Raw genomic sequence first — 26431 nt, 5'->3', positions numbered from 1 at the left:
TAGTTTAAAATAGCTCTGCTTGGCCTGCATAATTCACAAGTGTAATGCTGTTTCAATGTAAACCTAAGGCGACATTTTAGGTGACTCAACAGTTCTAGCTGAGTGCAAAAGATTGGTTGGTTTCAAGCCTACCTTTATCGACAAGTAAAGATTATTGCTTCAAGTTTTGCTGTGGATCTTACATGGAGGCTTGAAGGAAGTAAATGATTGCAGCCTGTTAACGTCTTACTAATTTTAAACCCTCCCCATGCAGAGAATCTAATGAACATCCTGAAGTGTGGGTAATTCCTTCCTTTATGCAATACACTGGAACAAAACAACACTTAATTATGCCAGGTTTATTTCATCTGCATCTTTTGAAGAGTCGGTTATTGCTCTAGAAATAGCAGTTTCAGTGTGTTTTCAAATTAAAGCTTCTCTATGACAAGCCAAGAGCCTTGCACAATTTTATGCAAACCCAGGGAAGAGCTCATTGAACAATCAATTGAACAATGAATATGTTAATTTGCCGTTCTTACGTTTAGAAAACTTTGATGCTGACGTGCAAGCAGTTTCCCTTTTTATAATCATAATTGATGTGGTAATTTCATGAGGAGCTGGGCTTGATCCACGATCAGTGGCGTCCACAGTGGTCAGGAAATGCTTCATTAGCATAACTGTGAACCCTGTGAACCTCAGTTAAGAGGAACCTGATAAATGGATTGAAAATATGTACAGCAGCTGGATGAATGAGTGCATAAATCATCCATCCACATGTGACTGATGAAAGATTTAATGACTCTGTTGTCTATAGTACCCCATGATTAAATTGCAGTTCTTAATGTGAAGCTGTGAATTGTTGAATTGATTACTTTTTAAATAATTTCTTTTCCTTTTTGTACGATGTGAAAACTCCATATAAAGAATGCAGACATATGCCATCTTTTTTTCACCACTCAGCTCATGTAATTCCAAAATGGCTTTTATGTATAGTTACTGCAAATGGACACCCATGGTTTCAGTAAATTGAAAAGACATTGCATTCAATTTAAAACTCACAGCCTATAGGTGTGTCTGATAGTAGAGGCAGCTTCAGATAAATTGCTTGCTGCTACTCATTCTCTCTGCAGACGCATGTAAGAGATGCTGCTGGATGGCTGTTAGTGTCACTTTATTGGTGATAGTTCCTGTGGTTTTGTTCTGCTTTAGACAAAAGAGCTCTGCGCTTGCAGATATTGAACAAATAAATGCTTTTTTCAATCTTAAAATCTGCACCAATCATAATTTTTAGATGAACAATGACTTAAATGACTAGTTTTGTTTAGAGAGGAGTCACTTGTACTGATGAACACAGAAAGCATTATCACTTGACTCTGTGGTTCCCCCTTCAGCTATATAGAGAGTTTAGGGCCCAAAACTTTGAAATTCTGAACACTGATAACATTGTAACTGCTGGAGATACACAAATTTGCTGATGCAGTGTTATTATCTGCCTGTTATATATGGAACTACATCCACCAGCAGGTTAGCTCAGCTTGGCACAAAAACTGGAAACAGGGGAATCGGATAACATGGATCACTCCAAAGGTGACAAACTAGCCCATATTTCACAAATTAACACATTATATGTCTTTGTTTGAAATGTATAAAACAAGAAAAAACAACAGACACTTTTGTATTTAGGCTAAATTGCTGGCTATATATTCATAATTAACTGACCAATGTAGGAGAGAAAACAATCTCTCATCTAATTATCGGCAAGAAATAAGCAAATTAGCCTATTTCCCACATTGAAAATTGTTTTTTTTTGACTATTAGTTGGCCATCAATTCTAATCTTGCCTTGTTGGGTGTGTAAATGAGCAATTATTTGCAGATTTGCTGCAGTAACGTAACAAGTCAGTGTTGAAAAAAATCTTTCCACTGCTTCTAAAAGGTTTTTATCTTGTTTCTAATATTTAGTCCTCCATCTAAATCCAGAGTGCTATTGATTTGGCAAACTGTCACACACCAGGATGAGCGATGCACCGAGCTGCTATAATTACTCTGGCATGAATCACTGAATAACTCAACCAAATCTCCCACATACACACTCACATGCTGCTCATGCCAGTTCTGCCCGTGTTGCCTCAGCATACGGAGCTGATGGAGTAGATTTAGTTTCAGACTCCCCCCTGCTGTTGTGCTGAGCTCACGCTGAAGGGAGTCCTGCTGCGAGATTGTAGTTTCAGGTTATTTTCATCGGTTCCTCCATCCTGCTCGTGTTTAATTAATTATTTCAATCACCTGTAGCTGGTCCCTGTATTAACAGCATATGAGAGTGGTGAATTAAAAACAGCATGAATTTGTGCAATGACATCCGAGGCACTCACTTCATCAAAACTGGGAATGTGCCAGTCAAATCATCCACTGTGTATAGTAAAGGCTGCCCTCACCTTGAAAGCACATTAATTTCATTCATTTCATATTTCTTCCATTCTGTTATTTTCTAGAAAAATGTTTTTGCATAACAGACACCCAAACTATTAAAATAAGAGCGTTTAATGGCACTATGGCAGCAATATTTCAGTATTTTAGATTGTTAAACTCATTCGGGTTTGGTTATCTGGACATGTGCTTTATAGTACAAACATTTATCAGACAGCCGAGTTTTTATGCTGTTGAAATCAGTGAGTAATATAACTTGCTTGGTATGTAGTAGGTCATTTAGAAGAAGGTCCAATAGTAACTAGCTGAAAGGGGGCATATCGCCATCTACTGTGGCAGAGTCTGACATACTTTCAACAATTAATCCATTCTCCCCTGGTGCTTGTATTCTGGGACAAGGACAGTAGTCTAGTAAAATGATCAAACTATAACCATAACTCAACTTAACTGTGTATCTTAACACACTGACTTTCAAAGCAAGCGTCAGGATTAAATAGAACTAGGGCGTCTGATAAAAGTTTACCTCAAAACAGCAGCACTACGTCACTCACATCCAGTTGGAACATTTCAATAGAAAATAATGCAAAGAGACTCTCATGCATTTCATTCAGTTTGGTTAGAGCAAATAAAATAAACAAATATAGTAATCCCAGTATCAAGTAATCTCTTTTTAGAGACAATAGTCTAGCTGTATCTAGATTACTACCAATTTAAACAGTTACTGTACTGGAATACAGTTACTCATATTTTGTCTTTTAAATACAATTCTTACTTGTATTCTGTAACCTGGTTAAGCATAACAAGGTACTGACAGCGTCCTTCCAGCTGTTGCTCAGTTCTTAAACAAAACATTAACATATTCACGATTGTTGCAACCCTTATGTAAGAACCTGTAAAACGTCTAGACATAATCTTTTTATAATGTTGTTGTAGAGCTTGTGCTATCATAAGTGGGTTGTTATCAAAGAGAACATATGGGATATTTGGTTTTGCTGATTCCTGCTGCACAGGAGCTTATGTACTCAAGATATATTTATGTTGGCCGTTATACATGAGATGTTATTTTTGGACCGGCCAGCATGGGGCTTATTGTTGGGAAAAATGAAATACAACAGGAGACCTGTGGGAACCAGAGGGCTGAAAGCCAAGTGAGAGGGAGAGCTTTCAAAGAGTGCACTTTTTAGAGTGCTCAGTAATTTGCAGTGATATTTGATTTGATGTATTGATTATGAGACACAAAGGACATATTTTCTTTTGATCTTGAGAAAGGATTTTCTGTCTGTCAGAGACGATAAGAAGTGGATCTTAAATCTTTAAATTTTACTTTGTGACCTTTGACTAGCTCTGGGATCCTTAGACAGCGCCCTTTTCTGTCTTTCATCTTGTGCAATAAAGCTGAGGGTGACTCACTTATTACCTTCAGAAAAGTCCCTGTCATCTTGTAAAGTCTTTAATAGAAAAGCTTTTACTAACTTTTTACTAGGAAATCTGTGACTGCATGTTCTTGCTCTAACGTTTATGCAAAATTTTCAAATGCAGCAAGTCCAGTTTAGCTTTCCGAGGCATTTTGAAAAAACGTAAGTTATCAGCTGGAGTCTAAGTAGAAAAGGCGGGTTGAGGGAGCAGCATTGTAAAATGGACATCACACACAGTATTTGACAGAATTACTTTTCCATCAAAGCAATAAGAACCCATATTTTTTTCAAGCCATTATTCCAGGCCTTGGGCATTTGGCACACTTTGGATAATTGAAAAGTAAAATGCTTCCTTTTTGGAGACTTCTTTCTGATTAGAATTATTTTTTTTCTTTCCCTGTTGAAAGTATTTTGACCTGAATTTTTAACAACAGGGTGTATAACTGTCCCTTAATAAGAGTTAAGACAAAACATGTTTAACTAACCCTAGCCAGGTGGGTTTTGTGTTGACACAACACAAGATTGATAATTGAAAAATAAAGAAAAACAAGTATCAACATACCTGCCACATATAAAAAAAGAAATCATTCATGATTTGCAGAAATAAACAAAAACAACATTTATTCTAGTGACTGGATTCAGGGTATTTTTTATTTATTCAGCTTTTATGTTTTAAAATCTTTTGATTCTTTAATTGCTTCAGAGCACAGTCAAAATAAAAAAACAGACCAGAATCTATTTAAAAACGTGTTCTATCCTTAATATTTAAGACAAACACATGAGATGAAATCATCTCATCCCATCACAAACGCTCCATCTTAAAACATCCTCACAGGCTCAAACAGGGAAGCCTCTATATTTAGAACGCTAACTTGGTAACAGTCTTTGTCCTGCAGGGCGTCTTCAAACTGATCCTCCGCTTTGTACGCGTGGCACTTCAAAGGGAGATGCACCTTCCTGTGCAGCAGCACGTTTAGCTTTGGTCAGTCGTACCACTCATGCGGTAAAAATGAGCTGCTGTGAGCAAGAGTTTGGATCAGAGAACAGGGAGGGGTGAGAGGGAATTAAAGTTTATATGATGGATGCACTTTTGCATTGAAGAGTATCACTGGTATACCTCTATATTTTTTTTATATACTTGCTCCGGGTCTGTTTTTCTCTTTCCTACCTTCTGCTGGCTGAAAATAAGACAACACAAAGACAGAGGGAAAAAAAAAGAAAACCCACTGCATACCACAAATAATGGAGCTTTTTTTCTTATTCATTCATGATAGTATTCATTGGTCTTGGTTCTTGGTTTTTGATATGTCACTGATAATCTGCCCCAGTCACTTAAAAATAACATGGTTGGGTGTGACCATGCTTTTTGCCCTGTGGTATACTGACTAAGGCCATTAAGACTAGTCTATAGCCATGCGTGTGCAGCAGAGGCTGATGGGATTAGTTTTAATGCCAGCATGGTTGAAAATGCAACAAATAACTAGTGTTGGGAAACTTGCACCTTTCCCATTTGCATGTTGTTGTCCAACTGGATGGACTGGTAAAAGGTGTTTGTTTTATGTTGTAAATGGTTGCGATGATTTTACAGTTGCTGGAAAATCTGTTTAAATGTCTGTTTATTACTGTCACTGACTGCTGACCCGTTAGTCCTCTAACTGGACATGAGGAGCTGCAGATTTTCTGGAAATTGTCTCAGCTAAAAACATCAAGCCTTACCGCTTATTACGAGAAACATTTTGGATTTCGTCATGGCTCATAAACTCGCATCCATGGAAAAGTTTGGTCTCACTTTCAAATACCCCGAAAACTCAATTTGGTCTGTGCAACTTGATGGGGGGCTGTCAAAAATAGATAAGGTGCATTTTTTCTTGGCTTCGGGAATGCTTTTGTACATACAACTGCTGGAATTTAAGCAATGTCAAGAGTCAAGAGTGGTGTAATCAGATCAGATGGTGATCTACAATCTACTCAGTGCACTTTTCTTGCACTTTACATAAAACTTTAACAAAAAATAGCAGACGCTACTATTTTGGGTAAAAAAAACACAATGTAATCAGTGCACTTGTTTCGCAAAAAAAGTTCCGATGTGATACGCCTGTAAAGTTTTTAAAGTGAATCAAGAGCAACAGAAGCAGTAAATTAACAGATTTAGTTCAATGTCATGTCATCTATGTATCAGAAAATGCAAAATAAGAAACAACTGGTTTTTTTTACTGAATTTATTTGACAGATAGGAACCATGTTGTTTCAGTTCACTATTAATGACATCTTATTTCTTTCATTACAGTCAATTCCTGGATAATGAGAGGGTTGTCAGGTAAGCATGTCCGTCCATACATACACCCATACATCATACAGAATAAGATGAAGCTGTTTCAGTCTCTGTTAAAACTAACTCAATGCTGCAGAAAAACAGAATACAAGAAAGAAAAATAAAACTGTGAGAGTGAGACATATTGAAACTGACATTTCCACTGTTCCAAGAAAGTATTGGGTGAAAATTAAACTCACAATGAACAGTATGAAAAAGTCATAGCTTTGTGACAGAACATTATGAGAAAAAGAAAAATGTCAAAAATGCAGTATAGCTCATAAATAATACAAAAGCACGAGTCAAATGACCACGTGCATCCATCTTTGTCATGTTGTCATGACTGTCAGAAGGTGGTACGTGACCCATTAACACTCTTCTTCTTTCTCTCTGTTCAGCCACTGACAGTTTGGACATAGAGCCCACTTCCCCCCGGCCGGGGAGAACCTGCAATGAGTCCCGTCTGCAGTGGGAGGTGGAGGTCTGTGGAGAGGACTTCAAGCGGGACATGTCTCACATAGATCCACAGTACTGGTGTAACCTCACACACTTCATCAGGTACGGCCAAATATATATATCATCTTCCAACAAAATATACAAAGTAACATAGTCGTTTAACCTTGTATCTTAAGTAATTACATAATAGAGCAGGATTTCTGTTTCAACCCCGCCTTAAAAAGCCGACTGTGAATGTTAATGATCCAGATGGAACAGGCCCCGTGAATATAGAGCATGAGGTTTTAACAGTGCCGGTTCTAGCACATTTGGTGCCCTTGCCGAGCCTCCCCCCGGCCAAAAGCTACATTTTACAAGATTACATTGAACACATCATGAATGTTTTATTGAATATAACTTGAACACAGCACAATGTGACTCGGTGTGAACTGTTGGATCAGATACTAGCTGCTTAGATCTAACATTAATTAGCTCTCATTATGCCAGTTTCTGCACGGATTTGTTTGTTAGGATAAGTAGAGAAACTCTTCTTTGTATTCCAGTGGCTTTGTGGGTGATAGCTGGAAATAAAAAGGTCAGTCAGTAGCAGTGGTATATTTAAAAAGAAATGAAAATGTGCATGCAGTGGAAGGAGGTCCAGAAAATAAGTTGGTTAAAAGAGTTAACTTTTATAGAATTGGAAAAAATTGGAAAGGCTCTGTCGACTATTTTGCAGGCACTTTTTAGATGCCTCCTAACGTCAACTTTTCTTCTGTAGAGTCGAGCAAACTGCAACCTTCACTATTCTATCATAGCCAAGCGTCCTGGGCTCGCCTGACAGAATAATTAATAAAACAATAAATGCGACGGAAGACTGTGTAAGATCTCGGACAGCAACTGCTGTTCTTTTATTTTCTCAACACCTGTCAGGCTGTATGTTGCACTGCACAACAAATCTGGTGAAAACCCGATAAAAGGTTACACAGTTATCCCGAATATTGAAATTATTTACAATTGAGTGTTTTTGTTTATATTTCAGAGCTGTTGCATCATGGAAAATCATGTTGCTTTGGCTTTTAGCACTTCCTGTACAGATAGCAACCACATGATTTACTGTTAGTACTAAAAAAAAAAAAAAAAAAAAAAAGAAAAAGTATGTATCTGATGCATGGGCAGATTAGGAGATAATAGGTCCCTGGGCACAGATATACAAAATGCACCATTTCCTGTCCTACATAGGAGCAAGACACAGACTTGTGGTTGGTTTGCAAATCATTGCGATCGTTATGGATATTTCTGTGGTTTTTTGTTTCTTTGTGGTTGTTTTGTGTCTCTTTGTGGTCATTTTGAGTCTCTTCCTGGTCAGTCTGTGTTGATTTGAGTGACATTGTGCCGGTGAAGGCAAGAGGGCCCTCCAACTCTTTGGGCCCCTGGCCCTGTGTCTGGTAGTCCCATTCAGTAATCCATCCATGATCTGATGATTATGAGGCAATCTCTGAAGTTTGCCTTTTTTTCCTAATTTTCAAAGAGATGTATGGACATTTATCCTCCATCCCCACTATAAAGACAGAGTTAGCAGTGCCTGTGTCTTTTGATTTTGAGAGGATGTGGTGTGACCCTCGAGACAAATTGTGTCAATTGATGGCAAATCAGTGGGGTGATGTTGGTGTCTGTTTATATATGAATGATGTCTTCATATTCGTCTACATCCCTACTGCATCTATTGTGCCAACACATTTGTCTCCATGACAGGTGGTAGAGGCATCGATTTACACACACACCCACACACTCAGTAACAGCTCTGTTATGATTGCATTTTGAGATATTTCTCACTGCCTAACCTAATTTTATTATTCCCAAAATGGATTATCAGCAGCAACACACAGTCCAACCCCTTCTCTATGTTTTTAAAGAGATTTCAGTGGGAATAAATGTGCCTTTTTGCTTGTTTCTTTAAACAGGTTTTGGTGCTCTTTGAAATTACACCCCTCCGGATTATTTAGCCCCCTAAATCAGCCTGCAACAGAAAAAACATCTCTTCTCCTTAAAATGGAGCCCATAAATTCTCAATGTTGACCCAACATTAAGAGCTGATGTTAAGAATCACTTCTACACACAGGATGTGACAAAGTTTATAAGTCACTACAGAGCAAATTAGTCATTCTGTGTGACAACCAGTAGAAAGCCGAGAAAGATAAAAGGCATCTGGACACTGAAAGTCACCCATATTTTTAAGCTATTATCTTTATTTCCTCTCTCAAGTACTCTTGTCTTCTTGTCTTGAGTGCTCTATATTTGTAGTTTTAGATAAGGGGTTGTCAATCCTAAACGGTGGCACTTTCACTGAAACGCTTTGATTGATGGAAAGACGGTAATCTCATCCTCCTGCAGCTGGTTGGATGTCTCTGTGGGTGGGAGAACAGCTGGAGGTTTGCTTCCCAAAACCAGAGATGTTTTTTAAGAAGCATCCGAGCCCCGACCACCCATCTGTATCTATCTTTATCTAGCTTTTCACCTCATTCCTTCCACTCACCTTTGACCTCTCACATTCAACTTTCTTTCCCTCGAACTGCAGAGCCAGAAGGGGAGGAAGGGCGCCATGAGACCAAAGAATTCTTGCGCAATAACATACACATGGGAGCTTTAAATCGACATCAAAATGATCATCAATAATCAGTCACAGATTTGCGGGAAATATGTAAAAGATTCTGGGAAAAATCGTCAGCTAGATCCATCAGTCACAGGCTTTCTCTGTTTTTCCATTTAACTGTTATTTCTTTCCAGGAAAACACTTAAGAGATTCATGCTGTTTTCCAATAACACATTTTTTGAATGAATACAGTTTCACACATTCACACACTCATTTATTTCAGTGATTATAAACTAATGGAAAGGCAGAAAGTGAGATAAAGGTGAGCTTTGAGAAGAATTTAACCACCACAACAGGAACTGTATCAACCACACATTAAGCACATGACGCCAGATGGTTGACTTTAGGCATCATGTTCAGGTTTAACAACTGGGAGGCCACTCAGCAACTGACACATACATTTAGACAACGACTGACTGCCATCTATTGGTCTGGCTGTCCGCAGCGGGGCCAAAACCAAATTTTTGCAAGTCACAATTAAGACTACAGTCTTGAAACCATAGCAATTTCAAACACCAAATTTACAAAAAAAAAAGAAATTATAAAAGGAGGACTATTTTGCTCCTTGAAAGAAAAAGCCTTTTTTTTTTAAAAAAAAAACTTTATGTTTACAGTGGGTAGCAGTGTCAGTTCTCATCCAAATTCAAGCAATTCCTCTCATTTAAACACTGAAGCTCTCTGCTCTCCACAAACAGTATAGAGACAGCTATCATAAATCATTCATTCAACAGTATTACAAAACGAGTACAACTGACTTTCAAGAAGATTACACTTTGAACACAGGCCTGAATTTCTGCTTAAAATACAGAGTTGCTTCATCAATGATTCTTTCCCTGCAGGCTTATGGAAGAGTATCATGTATTTTACACTGCAGAGCTCAAGTCCAATTGGTGTCTCATAGAGTCAAAGTGCAGGTCTCCCCTGAAGTCTTAAGTTATTGAATTCATGACAGGATCCTACCTGGAATCCAACTCATGTGCCTGACAGTTCTGCTGCCTGCACTACGCAACACAACCCCATGGGATCGGTTTCACACTGGAAATCACGAAGGACAATTCACTGAAACCTGCCAAAATAAGGTTCAAGGTGAAAATGACCCAGAGTGACGAATTGAAGATAAGTGAAACAGCTCGAGACAGTTAAAGACAGTTTGATTGTGTGTTTCTATTGTTGTTCAGTGTTGTCTGACTTCACTTTGAGAAACACAGTCCTGTCTTTTTTCTCCCTTCTCTGATGGTTTCAAAAGAAATCCCATAACACAGTAGTGTCCATCATGCCTAAGAACAGTTAAGTGTTTTTTCGCATCCTTTCAAGTGCTGTTTTAATCCACCTGAAGTGCAGGATGGGTGGTGTAATGTCCGGGCTCTGTCCTTCACATTTTCTTCATCCTCTGCTGTAATATTAATGCTTACTCACTCAAAACAAAAAGACAAAGAGGGGGATTTCTAAGAGCCAGAGCTACCTTTAATCAAAATCTAATCCGCTAGTTATGCCTGACTGATCAATTGTAACTGACAGATGAGTGGGGATATATAAACAAAGACTGTTTCATATCCCAAATGTAGCGGGAAAATCAGCATGACTTGCCTTTCCAGGAACTCTGCCTGCATGAGTCCACATTTGCATGAAAGGAATGATTCATTTGAGTGCATTAGTGCATTAGTGTACAATACCTCATTTTTGTGACCGGAGGATACAGTGACTTGCTCAGCAGCAGTTTACTTTGGAGCCTGGAAGACAGTGATAAGAAAGCGGGGGAGAAAACGGGAAAGAGAGCAAAGCTAAAGAAAACCAGAGTGAGCAGTGAGAAGGATCGGGCTCGGAAGAGCGAGGGGCCCTCATGTTTAAACAAGCAGCTACCCCTGCAAAGCTTCCTCTCTTTGACAAATGAGCCGTGCCTCTCTGCAGTCATAGCCGCTGGCCTCACATTCAGCCAACATGACTGTTATTGTTTGAAATGAGCTCATACGAGCTTGTCGGACCACACAATAAAGGGTATAAGCAGACTACTAAGAGGCTGTTTGTATGTGTGTCTGCACGTGCATTTATGCACTTCAATCATTTACCTCTAATTACTATTGATTTTCTGCCTGGTGAGGTTTATAGCTCCGGGAGCTGCCAACCTTGATGTTGAGCACACAGGAACAGGGGAACAGTGATGTTCGTCTAACTGGAACTTTTAATAATATATATCCACTATTAGGAATCATGGTCTGCTCCTGTATGGACCAGATGCTGCTTTAAAGTCATCAGAGCTTTTTCCTGCTGCCACTAATGACGAGTAATTGTCCATTTAGATGAGCAAGACTCATTGTAAGTGGGTTATGTTGTCCATGCGACTGGCAGTAGACTGTTACTGACTGTATCAGCCGGACAGCGATGGAGGGAAAGGACGTTAATGATTCAAATCACAGAATGATGTGCAGATCTGCACAAAGATATAAACACAAGGAGCATACCTAATTCTTATTTGCACAAATGTAACCACTTGACAAGTTGTGTTTTAATCTGATTTATTAGTTGGCAGGGCCATCAGTCTTATAAACAAATAAATGAAAAACACTAAAATGAATGAACAAAAGCAGCATTGCATCTTTAAACTATTGTGTGTTAATGTGTGTCTGTTTATGCATGTGTAAGGGTGAGGTGGATACATAAATGCAATAGATGCAATGCAGTCATGTGAGCCATCCTCACTAATATGTGTGACTGGAGATGCATCAAATGATCACATCTACAGTATAGGCACAGTCCTGTAACACCATTGATGGGATGCTTTGTTAATTTTCAACCAGCCTTATCATACAGATCTTCCTGCTGATCTCTTGGCTCAGATATTCGCTGGCTCCAGGGCAGGCCTTGAGGAAAGCAGCTCAGCCTCGCTTCCAATTTTTTCCAGTCCATCCATCCATTTTCATATGCTTATCTGGGGCCAGATTGCAGGGGCAGCAGGCTGAGCAAAGCACTCCAGATGTCCCTCCCCCCAGCAACGATCTCTAGCTCCTCCTGGGGGACCCCAAGGCGTTCCCAGATCAGATGAGACATGTAATCCTTCCAGCGTGTTCGGGGTTTGCCTCAGGGCCTCCTACCAGTTGAATGTGCCCGAAAAATCTCTAACAGAAGGGCGCCCAAGAGGCATCCTAATCAGATGCCAGAACTGCCTCAACTGGCCCCTTTCAAAGGAACAGTGGCTCTACTTTGAGCCCCATCTTCTTACCCTTTCTGTAAGGCTGAGACCACCTTACAGAGGAAACTCTTTTCAGCCACTTGTATCTGCAGTTTCAATCTTTGAGTCACTACCCAAAGCTCATGACAGTTGATGAGGGCTGCAGGTGGACCAGTAAATAGAAAGCTTTGCCTTTCAGCTCAGCTCCCTCCTCACCAAACGGTACAGTGCATAGCAGGCATTACTGCTGACGCCGCCTGGCCATCTCTCAATCCATTTTACCCTCACTCATAATTAAGACCCTGAGATACTTGAACTCCTTTACTTGGGGCAGTAACTCTTGGTATTTAACCCCCTCTCCACCAAAAAACAGGTGGAGAAACATCTGCCCCAGAGCTACAAATCTCACTGTTTAACTACAATTCAAGAACATTTGCCTGCAGGGGCCTTTATTGTTCCAGTGTGGTGCAATGCATTCTGGTAGAGTAGTTGCAGGTTTTCTACTTATTGAGCAAAAGCAAAATACCACATCCCCTTTTCTCTGTCATATCTGGTAATGTAGAACCAAGTTCAAAAGTACTTGCATCTCTCTACTGCATAGACAGCCTAGTTTAATGAAAAGACCAACCATCTTTCCAGCAGGAAAATACTTCTTTAAGAAAAATGTATGAGCAGAGTTTATCAGCCATTAAACAGATGTGGTTATCTTGCCTTCCAGCGCTCCAAACCCCTGAGTAGTTTTATTTGTGTGTGTTTCAATGGGAGCTTTAATGTCTCAGGGGGAGTTATGGAATGAGATTCTAAGGAAAACATTACTTGTTAGCATTAAAAAGCTCAAATCAGATACTCAACATTGGCATAAAAAAGATAAGCTCAGTAACTTTGGTATAAGCTATTATCTATTAGTATCTGCATGTGTGCAGAAACCTTTGATTTGTGTATATATGTACTGTAAGCATGTGCTGGATTTGTTTGTGTGTGGTCACTGTTATATAATATGCACAAAATGTCTTCCTCAAGTCTGTAAATCAATAGTAACCAGGTCAAGCTATTTTGTTTTATATTTTTACCATCCTTGTGTTCGAGAGCAACAATTTGAAAACCTGTTATCTGCCGTGCATCTGGGAAATAAGTTCACAAGTCTGTTATTCCCTACAGTCCTGCGTGCTGCATTTTCGTCTGCCTGAAAGCTCTGGTACATACATGTTTTCTCTCTCTCTCTTTCTGTCCTTTTATTTTCTTCAGCCCAGAGGCATTTCCTCGGTTGCCATTTTCTCAAATCCTCTGCTGTTCGTTTAGACTGACAATACCTTATTCAACTGACAATTTGTTTGATAGAACACACTGTTTAATTACAGTCATAAAACTCTGCAGCTAATGACATTTTCTCTGCATCTGAAAACATTATCTAAATGCTAAACCTTTTCTTTTTTCATTTTCAACATGAACGTATGAGCTCCCATTCAGTAATATATTATTGCGTGGTTCAGATTTGACAGGAAGCTTTTCTCAGCAAAACACTCTTCTTATCACTGGCATGTGGGAGCCCCTTTGCCCCTGTGTGCACTATACATCTATATCCAGCATTCGCACAATATATATGTCACCTACAGAGAGGAGGCTGTGTTTGATTTGCAGCACATAAGCAAAGGTCATTCAAAAGAATGGCTACAGCTTGACGTCAGAGTCCAACATATATACATGAGGGTCACGGTTTGAAACAGTCAATATGTGCAATGCAATATACTAGATGTCGTAATGGCTAGTACTGGAATGGTGGATAAATATAGCTTTTTTGTTATTTACATAATGTCCTAGATTTTCTGCTGTTACAGTCAGAGACTGGTTGTCAACACTAATGTTTCTGAGTGTTTTTTCTTTCAGTTATAACACCAGGCAGTGGTTTATGTGCTTTTTGCCCTTTGTTTGCCTCTCAGGCTACACACAGGCTTTGTTAACCATCTGACTGGTGTAGCTACTTTGCAAAGTGTAGCTACTTTGCAAAGTGTCAATAATAATTTTATTATTGGGAGAGCGTTATGTTTTTTGATTTGGAATACAGGAGAAACACTTAACTTAAGATGATAATATTTTGTATTTATTTTAAATACCCTCACTACCCCCAAAACCCACAAATGGGGTTAAAAGGGATGTTTTCTCTAAACAAATCACCAAAATTACAAAAGTTGTCATAGTCAGAAATCATCTTTTTTAATTTCATTGAATATCTGACAGTATTCGAACACATCATATGCAACAAACACGTTGCCAGTTGTGTGCACGGTTAGTTGTGAACGTATGTGTGCTTATTAACGTTTGCTGGTTGTGTGTGTGGCTGTAATGCGACCATATTCTGTGTTGCTGAAATGCACACATAGCTTGTTTGATGATAAGATTTTTATGAAGGATTTGCATTTTTCTATGAAATTAACTGTTTGTTTTGGTAAGAACTCCCTCTGTGCTGTTTGCTTGTTGCATCGGCTTCAATACCTGCATTTGGTGTGAGTATACAAAAATACGGTTATTTATTGTGGAGGAAGGGTTGTGCATTTTTTTCCCAGTCAATTAGGGAGGCTGTAGGACAAATATTTGCAGCTCTGGGGAGAGTCAAGATAAAAATAAAAAACAAACAAACTTAAAAATGTCAACTCCTTAGCCATCCTCATGCTCTGATTAAGTACAATTCCTTACTTTTCTCATTACTATAGGTATTATACGGGAAATTTGTTAAAAAGTCAGAAAGTTAGATTGTAACCCAATTTCTATCCCAATTTTGACCACATGTGTACAGTAGTGTTTTCGTTGTTCTGCTAAATGATGTAAGAGACGTCATCTGCAGATTATGAGCCAGTGTGGGCGTACATGGAGACAATATCACTGTTGCTGATTTCACTGTTCTGCTGGTGTGAATACCAATGGCTCTTGGATATCCTGGGAAACAAGTTTGGACCTGGAGGATTGAGAAGTCAGGTTGGAGAAAGAGGGATTAAGGCTGGTTGAATGGATTCATTAAAGCAGAGCTTTAAGCCTGGAAAGCTCTGTGAGGGCTCTGAATGGCCCTGAACGTCTGTTGAAATAGAGGAGAGTAGTGGACCAAAAAAATAAAAGCTAGTAAATTCCCCAGTCACAATGATGGATTACCTCCAGAAACGGCATTTATTAACACTTGAGCATAGTAGCGATTTAAATGACAGCTTGCCCTTTAGAGAACTGAGGGTATAAAGAGTGAGATCCTGTTGAGTCTTTATAGATGAATACTGTCTGCCTCCACTATGACATACATTTCAGTGATGTCATCCTTAAAACTGTGTCCATTTTGTTTTGAAAAGTACATGTGAATTAAAGAGCAAATAAGATCAAAAGTCATACATCACACACCTCCAGGAATATCTCTGCTAAAACAGAAGTCAGTGTTGATTTTCTTCTAATCTGCCGCCTCTTTCATCCATTTTTCTCCCCAGTGAGTACCACATCTTCACCCTCTGCACAGAAAAACAGTCCCACAACGTTAACTGCTACTGGCCCAATCCGCTGGTAGAGAGCTACATCATCCGCATACACAAGCACTTTTTCTCCAACTGCACCATGGAGCAGGTGGTATGGGTGGACCCGCCAGATGACACACTAACCATCCTTATCCTCATCCCTGTTTTCCTCACTTTGGCCATGATCGCTCTGGTTGTCTGGTGCAGCAAGAGAAGTGATATCCTGGCTTAGAAGGAGAGGAAGATGGAAGAAAATGGAGAAGTGCGGGACAAGGAGGGTTTTCAAGGTCCTGATCTCTCCACTCCAAACAATACTGTACAAAGGAATGCACAGAGGTTTTGGGAGATTTCTTCAGTTGGTCAAATTACCTCGTAAGAGGCACCACAAACCACTTACACTGCCTGTGGTCATGAAGGAAGTAGCACCTAGTATTTTCTTTTTAAAATAATTGCGATATTTCACAGTTCTGACATTGACCTGCTATTACATATTTGACTGCCAAACAGATCTCTTAATGCTTAACAAATTTTAGATCTTCTGGGACATGCAATTATTGGCTTTCTTGCACAGTAAATTTGTAGCTGGAGCCATCAGCTTGTTACCTTAGTGTAGCATAAAGGCTGCACTGTAAAATCTGAGAAGTTAATTTTACCTAAAACAATCTTAAAAGTCAAGTGCTTTGAAAAAGGGATGTAAATATAATTAGAAATCTCATTGTTAGAAATCTAGATGGTAACTTTACCTGAAATTTGGCTATATTTACCTAATTTTGTGAAGTTGTCACAGCTTAAAAGTTATTAGTGAAATTACCTTGAACTTTCCAAGTGTTAGCAAATTCAGAAAACTGAGTTAGTCTGACTTGACTTGATCACAAAGAAGATTTTGCCAATGACGAAGTTAGGGGAGTTCTGTTTTCTTAACATGTTTAAAAAATTACAAATATGACTAACTAGTTTGCAACCAGCAGAATACAGTTATCTAGCACTGTAAACTTGGTTCACTAAAGATGCTAAAACTTAGAAAGACTGATTTCATTAAAACTGTAATTTTTAAGTTTCAAGACCTTCTCAAAATTAAGTATTTACTCATTCTTCAAGGCAGTCAGTTTCCTAGATTTTTTTAAAGTAACATCAACTTGTAACATCATGCATTGCTTTTACACTTTTTATTCTTTTTTTTCAGGTAACATAAGCAAAAGCCTCAAACTAAGCTAACTAGTATCTGGCTGGAGTTTCTAATCTGACATACAGACATAAGAGTGGTATCAGTCTAGTTCAAATCTCAACAAGAATGCAGATGAGCATATTTCCTTAAATGTCAAACTATTCCTTCAAGACACAGAGGAGTTTGGTTGTTTGGCAGTGACATCACTTTTTTGGGTATATTGACTAGCGGGACAATCGACCAAATCTTGGTGCATTTTTTAAAGCTCATGGATCCGGACCTTTGACGTCAGATTCTTGTCAGAGCACTGAACCGTTGCTGAAGGCCAAAGTATCCATCAAGCAACAGAGGCAGAAGTCTATACTGGTGGGAAATGAGACTCCCAGAGGACACCATTTGTTAAATATTTTAACATGATACTGTTTGATGGCTTGGATTAAAAAGACGCCAAATTTGGACTCAACATTGATTCAGTTGACTCAATTGATTTTGTCTTACTTTTGAGTCACTGTCACCACTGGAAAGGATACACTGGCGTGCAACCCAAAGATAAGGCAACACTTTCATATATTATGGGACTTAAATTTCTTGTGTGAATACCTGAGCAGTAAGGGACTGTTTTATAACAGTGTAACTTATCAGATACTGTTGGAATTGTGTTAAAACTCAGAGATGTTCTCAATGGAAACAAAGAACTATGAACTGACATTGAGACCTCATACTGTACAGTTATGCTCTGTGTCTGTGCTGTCTACTGTATCTGCATTGCCTCCCAGTGTGACTCAGACCAGTGAGAAACTGATGCTTTGAAGTGAACACTTTTGGGAAAGGCTTATTTATCGTACGCACTTCATGGGTTCTTTGAACCACAGTCCTCAACAGCCATGAGGCAAACTAAACCAAGCACTGCTTTTTTATTTTTTTCCAAAGCATAAGGCATCAATTTCTGTTTGTCATGTGTCACCTGCACACTTTTGTCTATGGAAACTGATTAAATCTCCCTTCAAAGTAACTAGTTGCTCTCCTTCATTACATAAACAAACCAAGTACAGAGACAACAAACATTTTCTAACTCAATTTTGCGATGCAATTGGATTAGCTTATATCTGTGAATTTATGTTTATGCGTGTTTCTGCAATACCAGAGGCATCTGCTCTCTGATGCTCTTTCTTTGATCCAGCTAAAAAAGTGTTTTTCTTCGATAAAAAACAAACCTTGCAGAACACTTCTCCCCATGGATGCCAGTAAAACTCTGTGAAAATATAAAGTCAGATAGCTAGAAACCTCTTGATATTATTTATTTGGATGCTGTCTGCATTATTTTAAAACCACACAATGTTTAAGAATTTAAATATAGTGCATATAGATCAACAGTCTCTGTAAACAATCAATAGCGCTTGGTTCTACTTGCCTGTTTGTATTGTATTTCAGCAGGTTTGATTTCACAGTATTGTTTCATAACATAAAGATACACATGAGACACTGTGAAAAGAGATTCCAGAAGAAGAGTGTAAAAAAGTCTTTTCTCATGCCAAAGCAATCAAATACCACCTCTTTTGCAGTGATATCAGTGCAATATCCCGACACCAAAAGCCACCTTTAACGTCCACATGACACGCATACTGTGTAAATGTGATGATTTTTTTCTACACCTTACTATGGTCCTCTTTTGTCTTATTCTAACCATCCATGCCAGTGTGTGCTTTTGTTGATGTGCTGTTGTTGCCTAAACATAACCACGAGGCCTAATCCCATCATGTGGTTTGTTTACATCACGATAGCGGCATCCTGAAACGCCAATAGCAAATGCTAGAAAAGGATAGCTAGTGTGTAATATGTTGACACAGAAGTCCACTGCAAAGCAACAATATATGATGTCTTGGGATGAGAGGTTTTTGGATTTTTCTGAAATCAAATCCTGTTTTTGACACTAGAGTCTACAATAGCCAGTCAATATCTTTACATTCTGTAACTACTATCTGTTGTGGGTTTCATTGTTGGTGGCTGAGTCCATCATTCCCATGCTGGATTCAGCCTGCCTTCCTTCATTTTTCCACAAAAGACCACTTTTAGACTTGACTTTCAGGGGAGTTTTTTTAGTAGCATTGTTTTAACCTCTTACTGAAAGAGTTTTAGCTCAGCACAGGGAACTTTTTCAAAGTTATCTGAGAACAAACACTCACATGCTCCACATTCTGAAAGTGTCATTTTTCATCACAAGGTCTACAGGTGTTTCCTCTATGAAACAAACCCGCCTGGACTTTGTCCTCTCTAAAGTTGTCTATAAACTGCTCCACCCACCTGAGTGGTTCCTTCTTATGAACCAAATCTGCCAGGTTATTTAATTCTATTTCATTTATGTCGTGTCATTGGAGAGGTGTATAAACGCATGTGTCTGTGTAGGACAACATATCCACTGCTGTCAAAAGGAAGTACGATTCTTACCAGCTTGCACTGCATATTTATTCTATCAATTGAAGATCTGCTCACTGAAATATTTAGTGAAGATACTATTTAAGATCACAATTACACTTAAATCAAAGCTAAAACTACGCTTGCTGCCCTAGTTTAGTTTTTGATCCAACTGCCATAAGTACCCGAGGGTGCTGACACATCCAATCTGTGATCTATCCAATCTGCATTGTGCCGTAGGAGCGTGAAATTAAGCATTTTTCAACTTTATAAAGCCATATATATTTACTTTCATGTACAGCACCAGTACTAGAAGAAAAAATTAACAGGCTTCTTCAGAAAGTTTTTAGAAATTCTGTCTGCTTAGAGGTACATAAAGTCATCATGAACGAGTATAATGTAGAAAGGTGTAAGTTGTACTGCACCAAAGGCCGGGTCATATTTAAGTTAACTGGAATAGCTTCTATCAGTGGATTAGCTAACAAGGTGAAGTAAGTCCATGAAAAGGGTATACTTTCATGTGAACTGAAAGTTAGTGGATACAAAATAGAATAAACTATTGTAGTTTACTTGCTGTTTTAACTTATTTACCTAACTTCTTTAATTCAGCCTCTTCCAAGCGAAAAACAGTTCAACACATACTATTTTGGATGAAATATGTTAACTTATTGTTTCATAGCTGCTAAGCTAACAAGTTTGCAAATGCCAGGGGCTGTTAATGGCACAGTGCAGAGAAAAAAGAGAAAAAAAAGCTTGGGAAGCTATTGTGATTCACAAAGACCCAATCCCAACCTCCACCCTAAAGCCGACGCCTTAATCCTGTCTGTCATGGACTTAATTGATGACACCTGGTAAAAGCTTCAGTGAGAGAAGCTGCAAAGGCTGGAAAATGGTATAAACAGGAATGGAATAGCAATTTGCTACCTTTATGATGCCAAAATATGTACAATTGTGGATTTGGGACTGTTTGATTTTCTAGTTTTTACTTTTTTCATGACCAAGACACAAAAGGGACCGACTGCCAGATTTGAACAACTTCCAGTCTTTTGCCTAACATGGTGGATGAGAGGTAATCAATTTTCTTGTTTTTGTCAAAATAGCATCATCAAGCAATATTTAAAGAAATGGTTGATGAATACACTAGATGTGTTTCCTCTATTAACATTGGTTTGAGTTGTGGGTGATTCCTTCAGGCAAAATCTGCAGCAATATAAACTTACGGAAAGTTTTCTTAATGGGTGTAAAATGACTCAGAGAAACCTTATGCACTTGCTGATATGACAGTGTGACAGCTGGAAAATCACTGGGACTGCCCAATGCACCAAGGGCACATTATTTCAAAGCCCCAGTAGCCAAAAAAATGTTTCATTGGAGGAAAGGCCATTTATGCGACCATAAACCATTATCCCCAAAACAAACACCCATTGCTCTGAATGGCCGTTTCTTCAATGGCAAGCTCCCAAAGAGAACAGAGAGGTTCAATGGGGAATTTTTTGTTGGAGCTTTGGAATTTTAAACTATTGGTACAAGGGCATGGACCCAAGCCATCGCTGATTTATCAGGAACATGTCTCAAAGTCACTGAGTAAGAGAATGTTGACAATTTGGGCATAGCAGAAGCAAGTTCTTGGCTTACAAATTGTCTTTATTGTGAGGAATAAAAAAATGATGGATAATTTTGTTGTGCTGCTGTCGGGTGTGACTAGCATTTGTTGGTACAAAGTCAGAAGAGTGTGATGACGGTTCTTGCCATGTTGGAGTTACCATATTTACAAGATTCCAACCTGTAAAAAGAGTTTACGTCAATATCAAAGGGAAAGCCAGACTTATCTGAAAATGTTCCTGTGTTTGATGTGATGTTAAGTAATAGAGAAAGTACCTCAGAACCAAACAAAACATGGATTACTTGTGTCAGCTAAATCTGCTGGACAGTTAATAATTAATAGCTTTTACTTTCACATGGCCAACTTAATAATATAACATTCTTGACTCTTCTTCACACAATCACAGTCCAGATAAGATTCGTCTGGCCCCAAAAGGTTTAGGACCTTTACAATACTATAATGCTGCAAGAAAAAAGTTTGGGGCACAAAGAAGTTGCTGTTTGGCATCAGTAACTTTTGTAGAATTGATCACTTTAAAGTTGCATTACAATCTTGCTGATTCTGTTTCTCTAATTTTAAATGCCGTCTCTGGCTTTTCGCCTCGTGTTAGATGAGGTGGAAAACAGAATGTAGGACGTCTTTCACACTCCAGAGAAAATGTGCTTTTGGAAAATGCATCGACTTTGTTCAGTCATAACTCCTCAGAATACTGAAGCCCTGGGATAGTTTACATGGACAAAATGTGTGCGTGCATTCAGACTCAGACATTATTCTTTTATTAAGACAATAATATTATCTCAACGTATACAAACAGCCCAACAGCTGAATTCACAACTGATTTGCTACGTGTCTGTGTAAACCCTTGAAACAATACAAAGAAAACCCAGCCATGCAGTTTCAAATCTTATCATTGCATCATGTAAATAAACTCACAGTCAAACAATGCAGTCATCATTGTCAGTGGGTGATGGTCAATGATGTTGACATTGCTGTCGAGTTTGGACTGTGAGGTACAAAGCCGGAAAAGACAAACTGAATGACTACAAAACAATCACAGTATCATTACAGACTCCACCTAAACAAACAAACGGCAAGATATAGGGCAATATTTATTCCATCTGAAACTGTCCAGGAAGCGAAACAAGAGTTTTTTGTTTCTTCTGAGAGGCTAAACAACAGAGTTTAGAGACACAAACTGAAGAGACAATAGTTCACTGTGCTGTGAGGGGACACAACGCAGTGCAGTTGCCCTCAAGGATGGCCGCCTCCATGGCCAGCATCTTGGAGGCAGGAAGGATATTAAAGCCTTTTCCCAGAGTTGACAGAAGAATACAGGGAAGTGGGTTGACCCAGCGGTTTCGACCAAAAGCAGTTCAGGAAGTACGAGAGTGCCATGCTTCCACCCAGGGCTGCACTGTTGTGATGGGTGAACTATTGGCAAGGCACTAAGCGCTGATGCTCAACTGTGGCTTTTCAAGGGGGAAAAAAGTAATGACCAACACAACAAGAAATGTCCCGCAATTTTAAGTTGACTGAATTTACGAAGACAAGTTGCAATAAAATCCAACTTGTCATCTCAAATCAGTCAACTTTAAAAATTGTAGGCAGCCCAAACACGAACTTTTATAAGTTAAAAAAAATAGTTTATTTTTAAACTGTAGTTTTAAAAGAAGTATTATTAGAAAAGTATCCAAAAAGGGGAAAAATGTCCCAAAAACTACATTTATAATAATAATAATTTTATATTAAATTATATCACAGAAATTTTTTTCAGCACTTAAAGTTAAGTTGCTCATTGTTGTTGTTGTTGTGTTCATTTTTTTTAAAAAACTTTTTTTGGGCTTATTTTCAGGTAGTTTCCTTATAATTTTTTTTCTCAAAATTTGCCCATGTTTATGAAAGAAATCAAAACAGTTTGCTCAGGTTTCAAAGGGTTAAACTGCTGGAATGCTGAGCCAGGTGCCATGAACCATGGCACACAGTCTGCAGGTTTTTATTTTACTAATCACCTCAGCAGGTGATTTCACTGATGACTTCCTCTCCTCCCCCTGAAAGAAATGAGTGAGATCAGCTGGTGGAGTGTTTGATGGGAGTTAAAAGCTGCAGACTGTTGGTCTTTTGTGGTTTGCCATTCCTGTTACATGAATCCTGATTAAAATGCTGCATGAGAATGAGTAGACTGGCTGTACTCAAGGATGAGCCTTCATCATGTCAGACATGGTTAATATTGAGACTCAAACATTTTATAAAAACTGCGTGTGTGTGTGTGTGTGTGTATGTGTGTGTGTGTTCATTGAGACACACTATCACACAGATATGTCAACATTTAAGGTTTTGCACTAGCATTTCTCATTATAAACACATCCTCATATCTATTTGATACATACACATGTAGATAAATTACATAAACTGAATAAGTTTTGGTTTTAAGTTTGTTTAGTTAGTTTTAGTTAAGTTTTAAGGTTCCATTTGTAGGATTTGGGGGCATATATTGGCAGATAAAGAATACTGTATGTTGTTTTCTTCAGTGCATTATCACCTGAAAATTATATTCTTTGTGTTTTCATTACTTTACAACTAGCCATTCATATCTACACAACAGCTTCGTCCAGAGTCTGCCACAGTGTCGGAAAAACACTGATTTGTAACATGAAACTGCTTTATTCAGTGGTTTTACCGCTTTACTTGGTGCATTTGTTTTGGAGAGGAAGAGACCTCTGGGGATAATTCAGCTCCCAGTATACCTCCTGAACAATGAACTCTATCTTGGAGTTCATGCTTGGCCCACAGGAGATGTTTTAGCTGGTTGCAATCCGCAATCCTCATGGTTGAAGCCACTAAATCTCCCCAAATCTTACACACCGCTAAGACAGAGAATTTGAGAGTAGAATCCTCACTGCAGTGTCAAAATGGCTATTTAATACTGTACTTTATATCATTGTTTGTCTTGGCTGCCACTGTTTTCCCAGTTTCCTCTTTTATGTTGTCTTGATCCCAGCATGCACACACAGGCATGCTTGAAAATGGTTCTATTTTTGATGTAATGTACACAGTGTGACTGATAACTGCAGGGGTCAAGTGGTATGTTTTGGTTTTACAATTAATGGTAAAAGTCTAATGTTTGTGCGTAGAGGGCCAAGACTTCTGGGAGGAGCTCTCAGGCAACATATACTTACATACTGCACACATTCACAAATGGTGGTCTTCTACATTTGTGAGGACATTGTATTGACTTACATCAGTATGATGGGGCTTAAACAGGGTGAAGCAGACAAAGAATTATCTTGCCAAATAACATGACTAGCACATAGCACTACAAGTATGTACATGTGCTCTTTATTATAAAGGAGCAGTGTGTAGAATTCATAGTATTATGTGGCATCTAGCAGAGAGGATTGCAGATTTCAACCAACTGAAACCTCTCAGTTGCACCGAGCCAGTTTTCAGTTTGTCCATTTTTGGGTACTATAGAAACATGGCAGCGTAAACTAGCAGACTCAATGGACAAGGACCTGCTACCAATGTAGTTATAAATGGCCAAGGTAACAAAACCACAACGATTCTTATATTTAGGTGATTATACAGTAAAACAAATGTATCATATTACTTCTTTGCTAATATATCCACCTAAATGCAACACACTGGACCATTAATATCTTTACATTTTTTCTTTCTTTCATTTATTCTGCTTGCCTATATCACTTAATATGTGTTGAGTGTCTTTCTCTCTCATTTTTGTTATGTTTAACATTTCTTCTAAGTCTATAATTTGGGTATCTGTCTAGCTTGCTGATTATTTTTATATACTTTATATACTTCATATACTTCTGTCTTTCCTGCATTTCTACTTGTAGGACCCTGGATGACTAGAGGCACATCCATGTGCTTCTAATGTAGATTCTTAAATAAACAATAAAGAATGCCCAACTCCACCCACAGCCTCCTTCAAAGACTAACTCACAACGTCTAACCTAAATGTCCTTACAAGACCTGTGGGCCCCCAAAAGTCAGTTCTCACAACTAGCTAAGCCAGACCACACAAACACACGCACACACACTTTCCCACAGTAAAACGCTCTGAAGCACATGACCCAAACAGGACATCCTCTCAATCTTTCACCCTCTTTAGTTCCCACTCTGCCCCTCCACCCCCGTAAACCACTCTTTCCCGGTTTTTAATTTTTTTCCCCTATTACATTAAATACTGAATGAGTCCTCTTGTGCTTTCTTAACATCACCTCAGCAGCATTATCCAGCACAGATTAGGTAATATAGAAATTTCCCTCTGCCGCTGACGTCCTTTTTCTGACCTTTCTGTCATTCTGAGCTACGAAGGCCTGCGGTGGATAGAAGAGGCAGATTTTTACAACAGAGAACAGTTAACTGATTAATATAATACACCCCCATGATAACACTGAAGAAATTATCCTGTTTTCTTGGTTTTTTTCATTTCTGGTGGAAAGCAATAGCTTGGAAATGACTTCTGACAGAAATGTCAGATTCTTATCTCTCTGTTAACTTTTCATTTACCTCATTGACTGCCTCCAAGGAAATGGAAAATAGGTTTTTATGGAATTGCTGCTTGAATAACCTTCACTGACATCCTTTTTTGTAATCCAGGAATTGTGACGGTCGTTATGGGACATAGGAGAAGACAGACATCAGCAGATGGTCAGGGTGTCTGTACATAACAAGCTTGGATATTTTATAATGTTTTAGTCAGCTGCTGCTTCCTTCTTACTCGATCCACCATCTTTATTTCCACATCCACAGTGCTTATTCCTTATCACCCAATGTTGACATTTTCTCTGCTACTCGGTAATCCTCTTCCCTGCTTTCACCTCTCTCACATTTTTCTCCTCCTCCTCAACTCTCCTTTTCCCCAGTGATCCCTTTAGCCTCCTCTGTCTGACTCCCCCTGTTTCTGGCCAGATGACCACACAGCTGGACTCTGTCACACACACGCACTCAAGCACACACACACACACACACACACACACACACACACACACACACACACACACACACACACACACACACACACACACACACATTTTTGGCATTTGGTTGGAACAGAGCAACTCGATCCAACCGGGCATTACTAAATTAATTTGTGCCATGTTATATGCACAGACAAGTTTGCAACAGTGTGTATGAGTGACCACTGCAGTCTGGGGCCACTTTTGGGATTCATTCCAACTTTTGTAACATCTTGCATCATTTTTCCAACAACAGCATTACAGGAACATGGTCTCGAGACTCCTGGCTCTGTATTTATTTTTGCAACATCTCTCCTAACATTTTCTACTGTGCAAGACAGGTTTTAATGTCAAATTTTCTGCTATTCCAAGGATATTTTTCTATTATTTCCACTGAGAAAATGC

General features: G+C 38.8%; 1 protein-coding gene across 2 annotated transcripts in view; it reads left to right on the top strand.

Moving 5' to 3' along the window:
* LOC121960505 (receptor activity-modifying protein 3) overlaps positions 1-18044 on the top strand; it is a 59708-nt gene extending 41664 nt beyond the window's left edge. For both annotated transcript variants that reach the window (XM_088072309.1, XM_042510236.2), the window contains 3 exons: positions 6108-6137; positions 6530-6689; positions 15844-18044. In XM_088072309.1, the coding sequence (XP_087928435.1) occupies positions 6122-6137; positions 6530-6689; positions 15844-16099 (432 nt within the window). In that variant the 5' untranslated portion in view covers positions 6108-6121 and the 3' untranslated portion in view covers positions 16100-18044. The remainder of the gene's footprint in view (positions 1-6107; positions 6138-6529; positions 6690-15843) is intronic.
* The last annotated feature ends 8387 nt before the right edge of the window (positions 18045-26431 follow it).

The sequence above is a fragment of the Plectropomus leopardus genome, chromosome 21 (genome assembly GCF_026936395.1).
Source record: "Plectropomus leopardus strain MGB_pleo_1.0 chromosome 21, ASM2693639v1, whole genome shotgun sequence".
In the NCBI taxonomy this organism is placed as follows: Eukaryota; Metazoa; Chordata; class Actinopteri; order Perciformes; family Serranidae; genus Plectropomus; species Plectropomus leopardus.
This window is presented reverse-complemented; position numbering and strand designations above follow the sequence as displayed.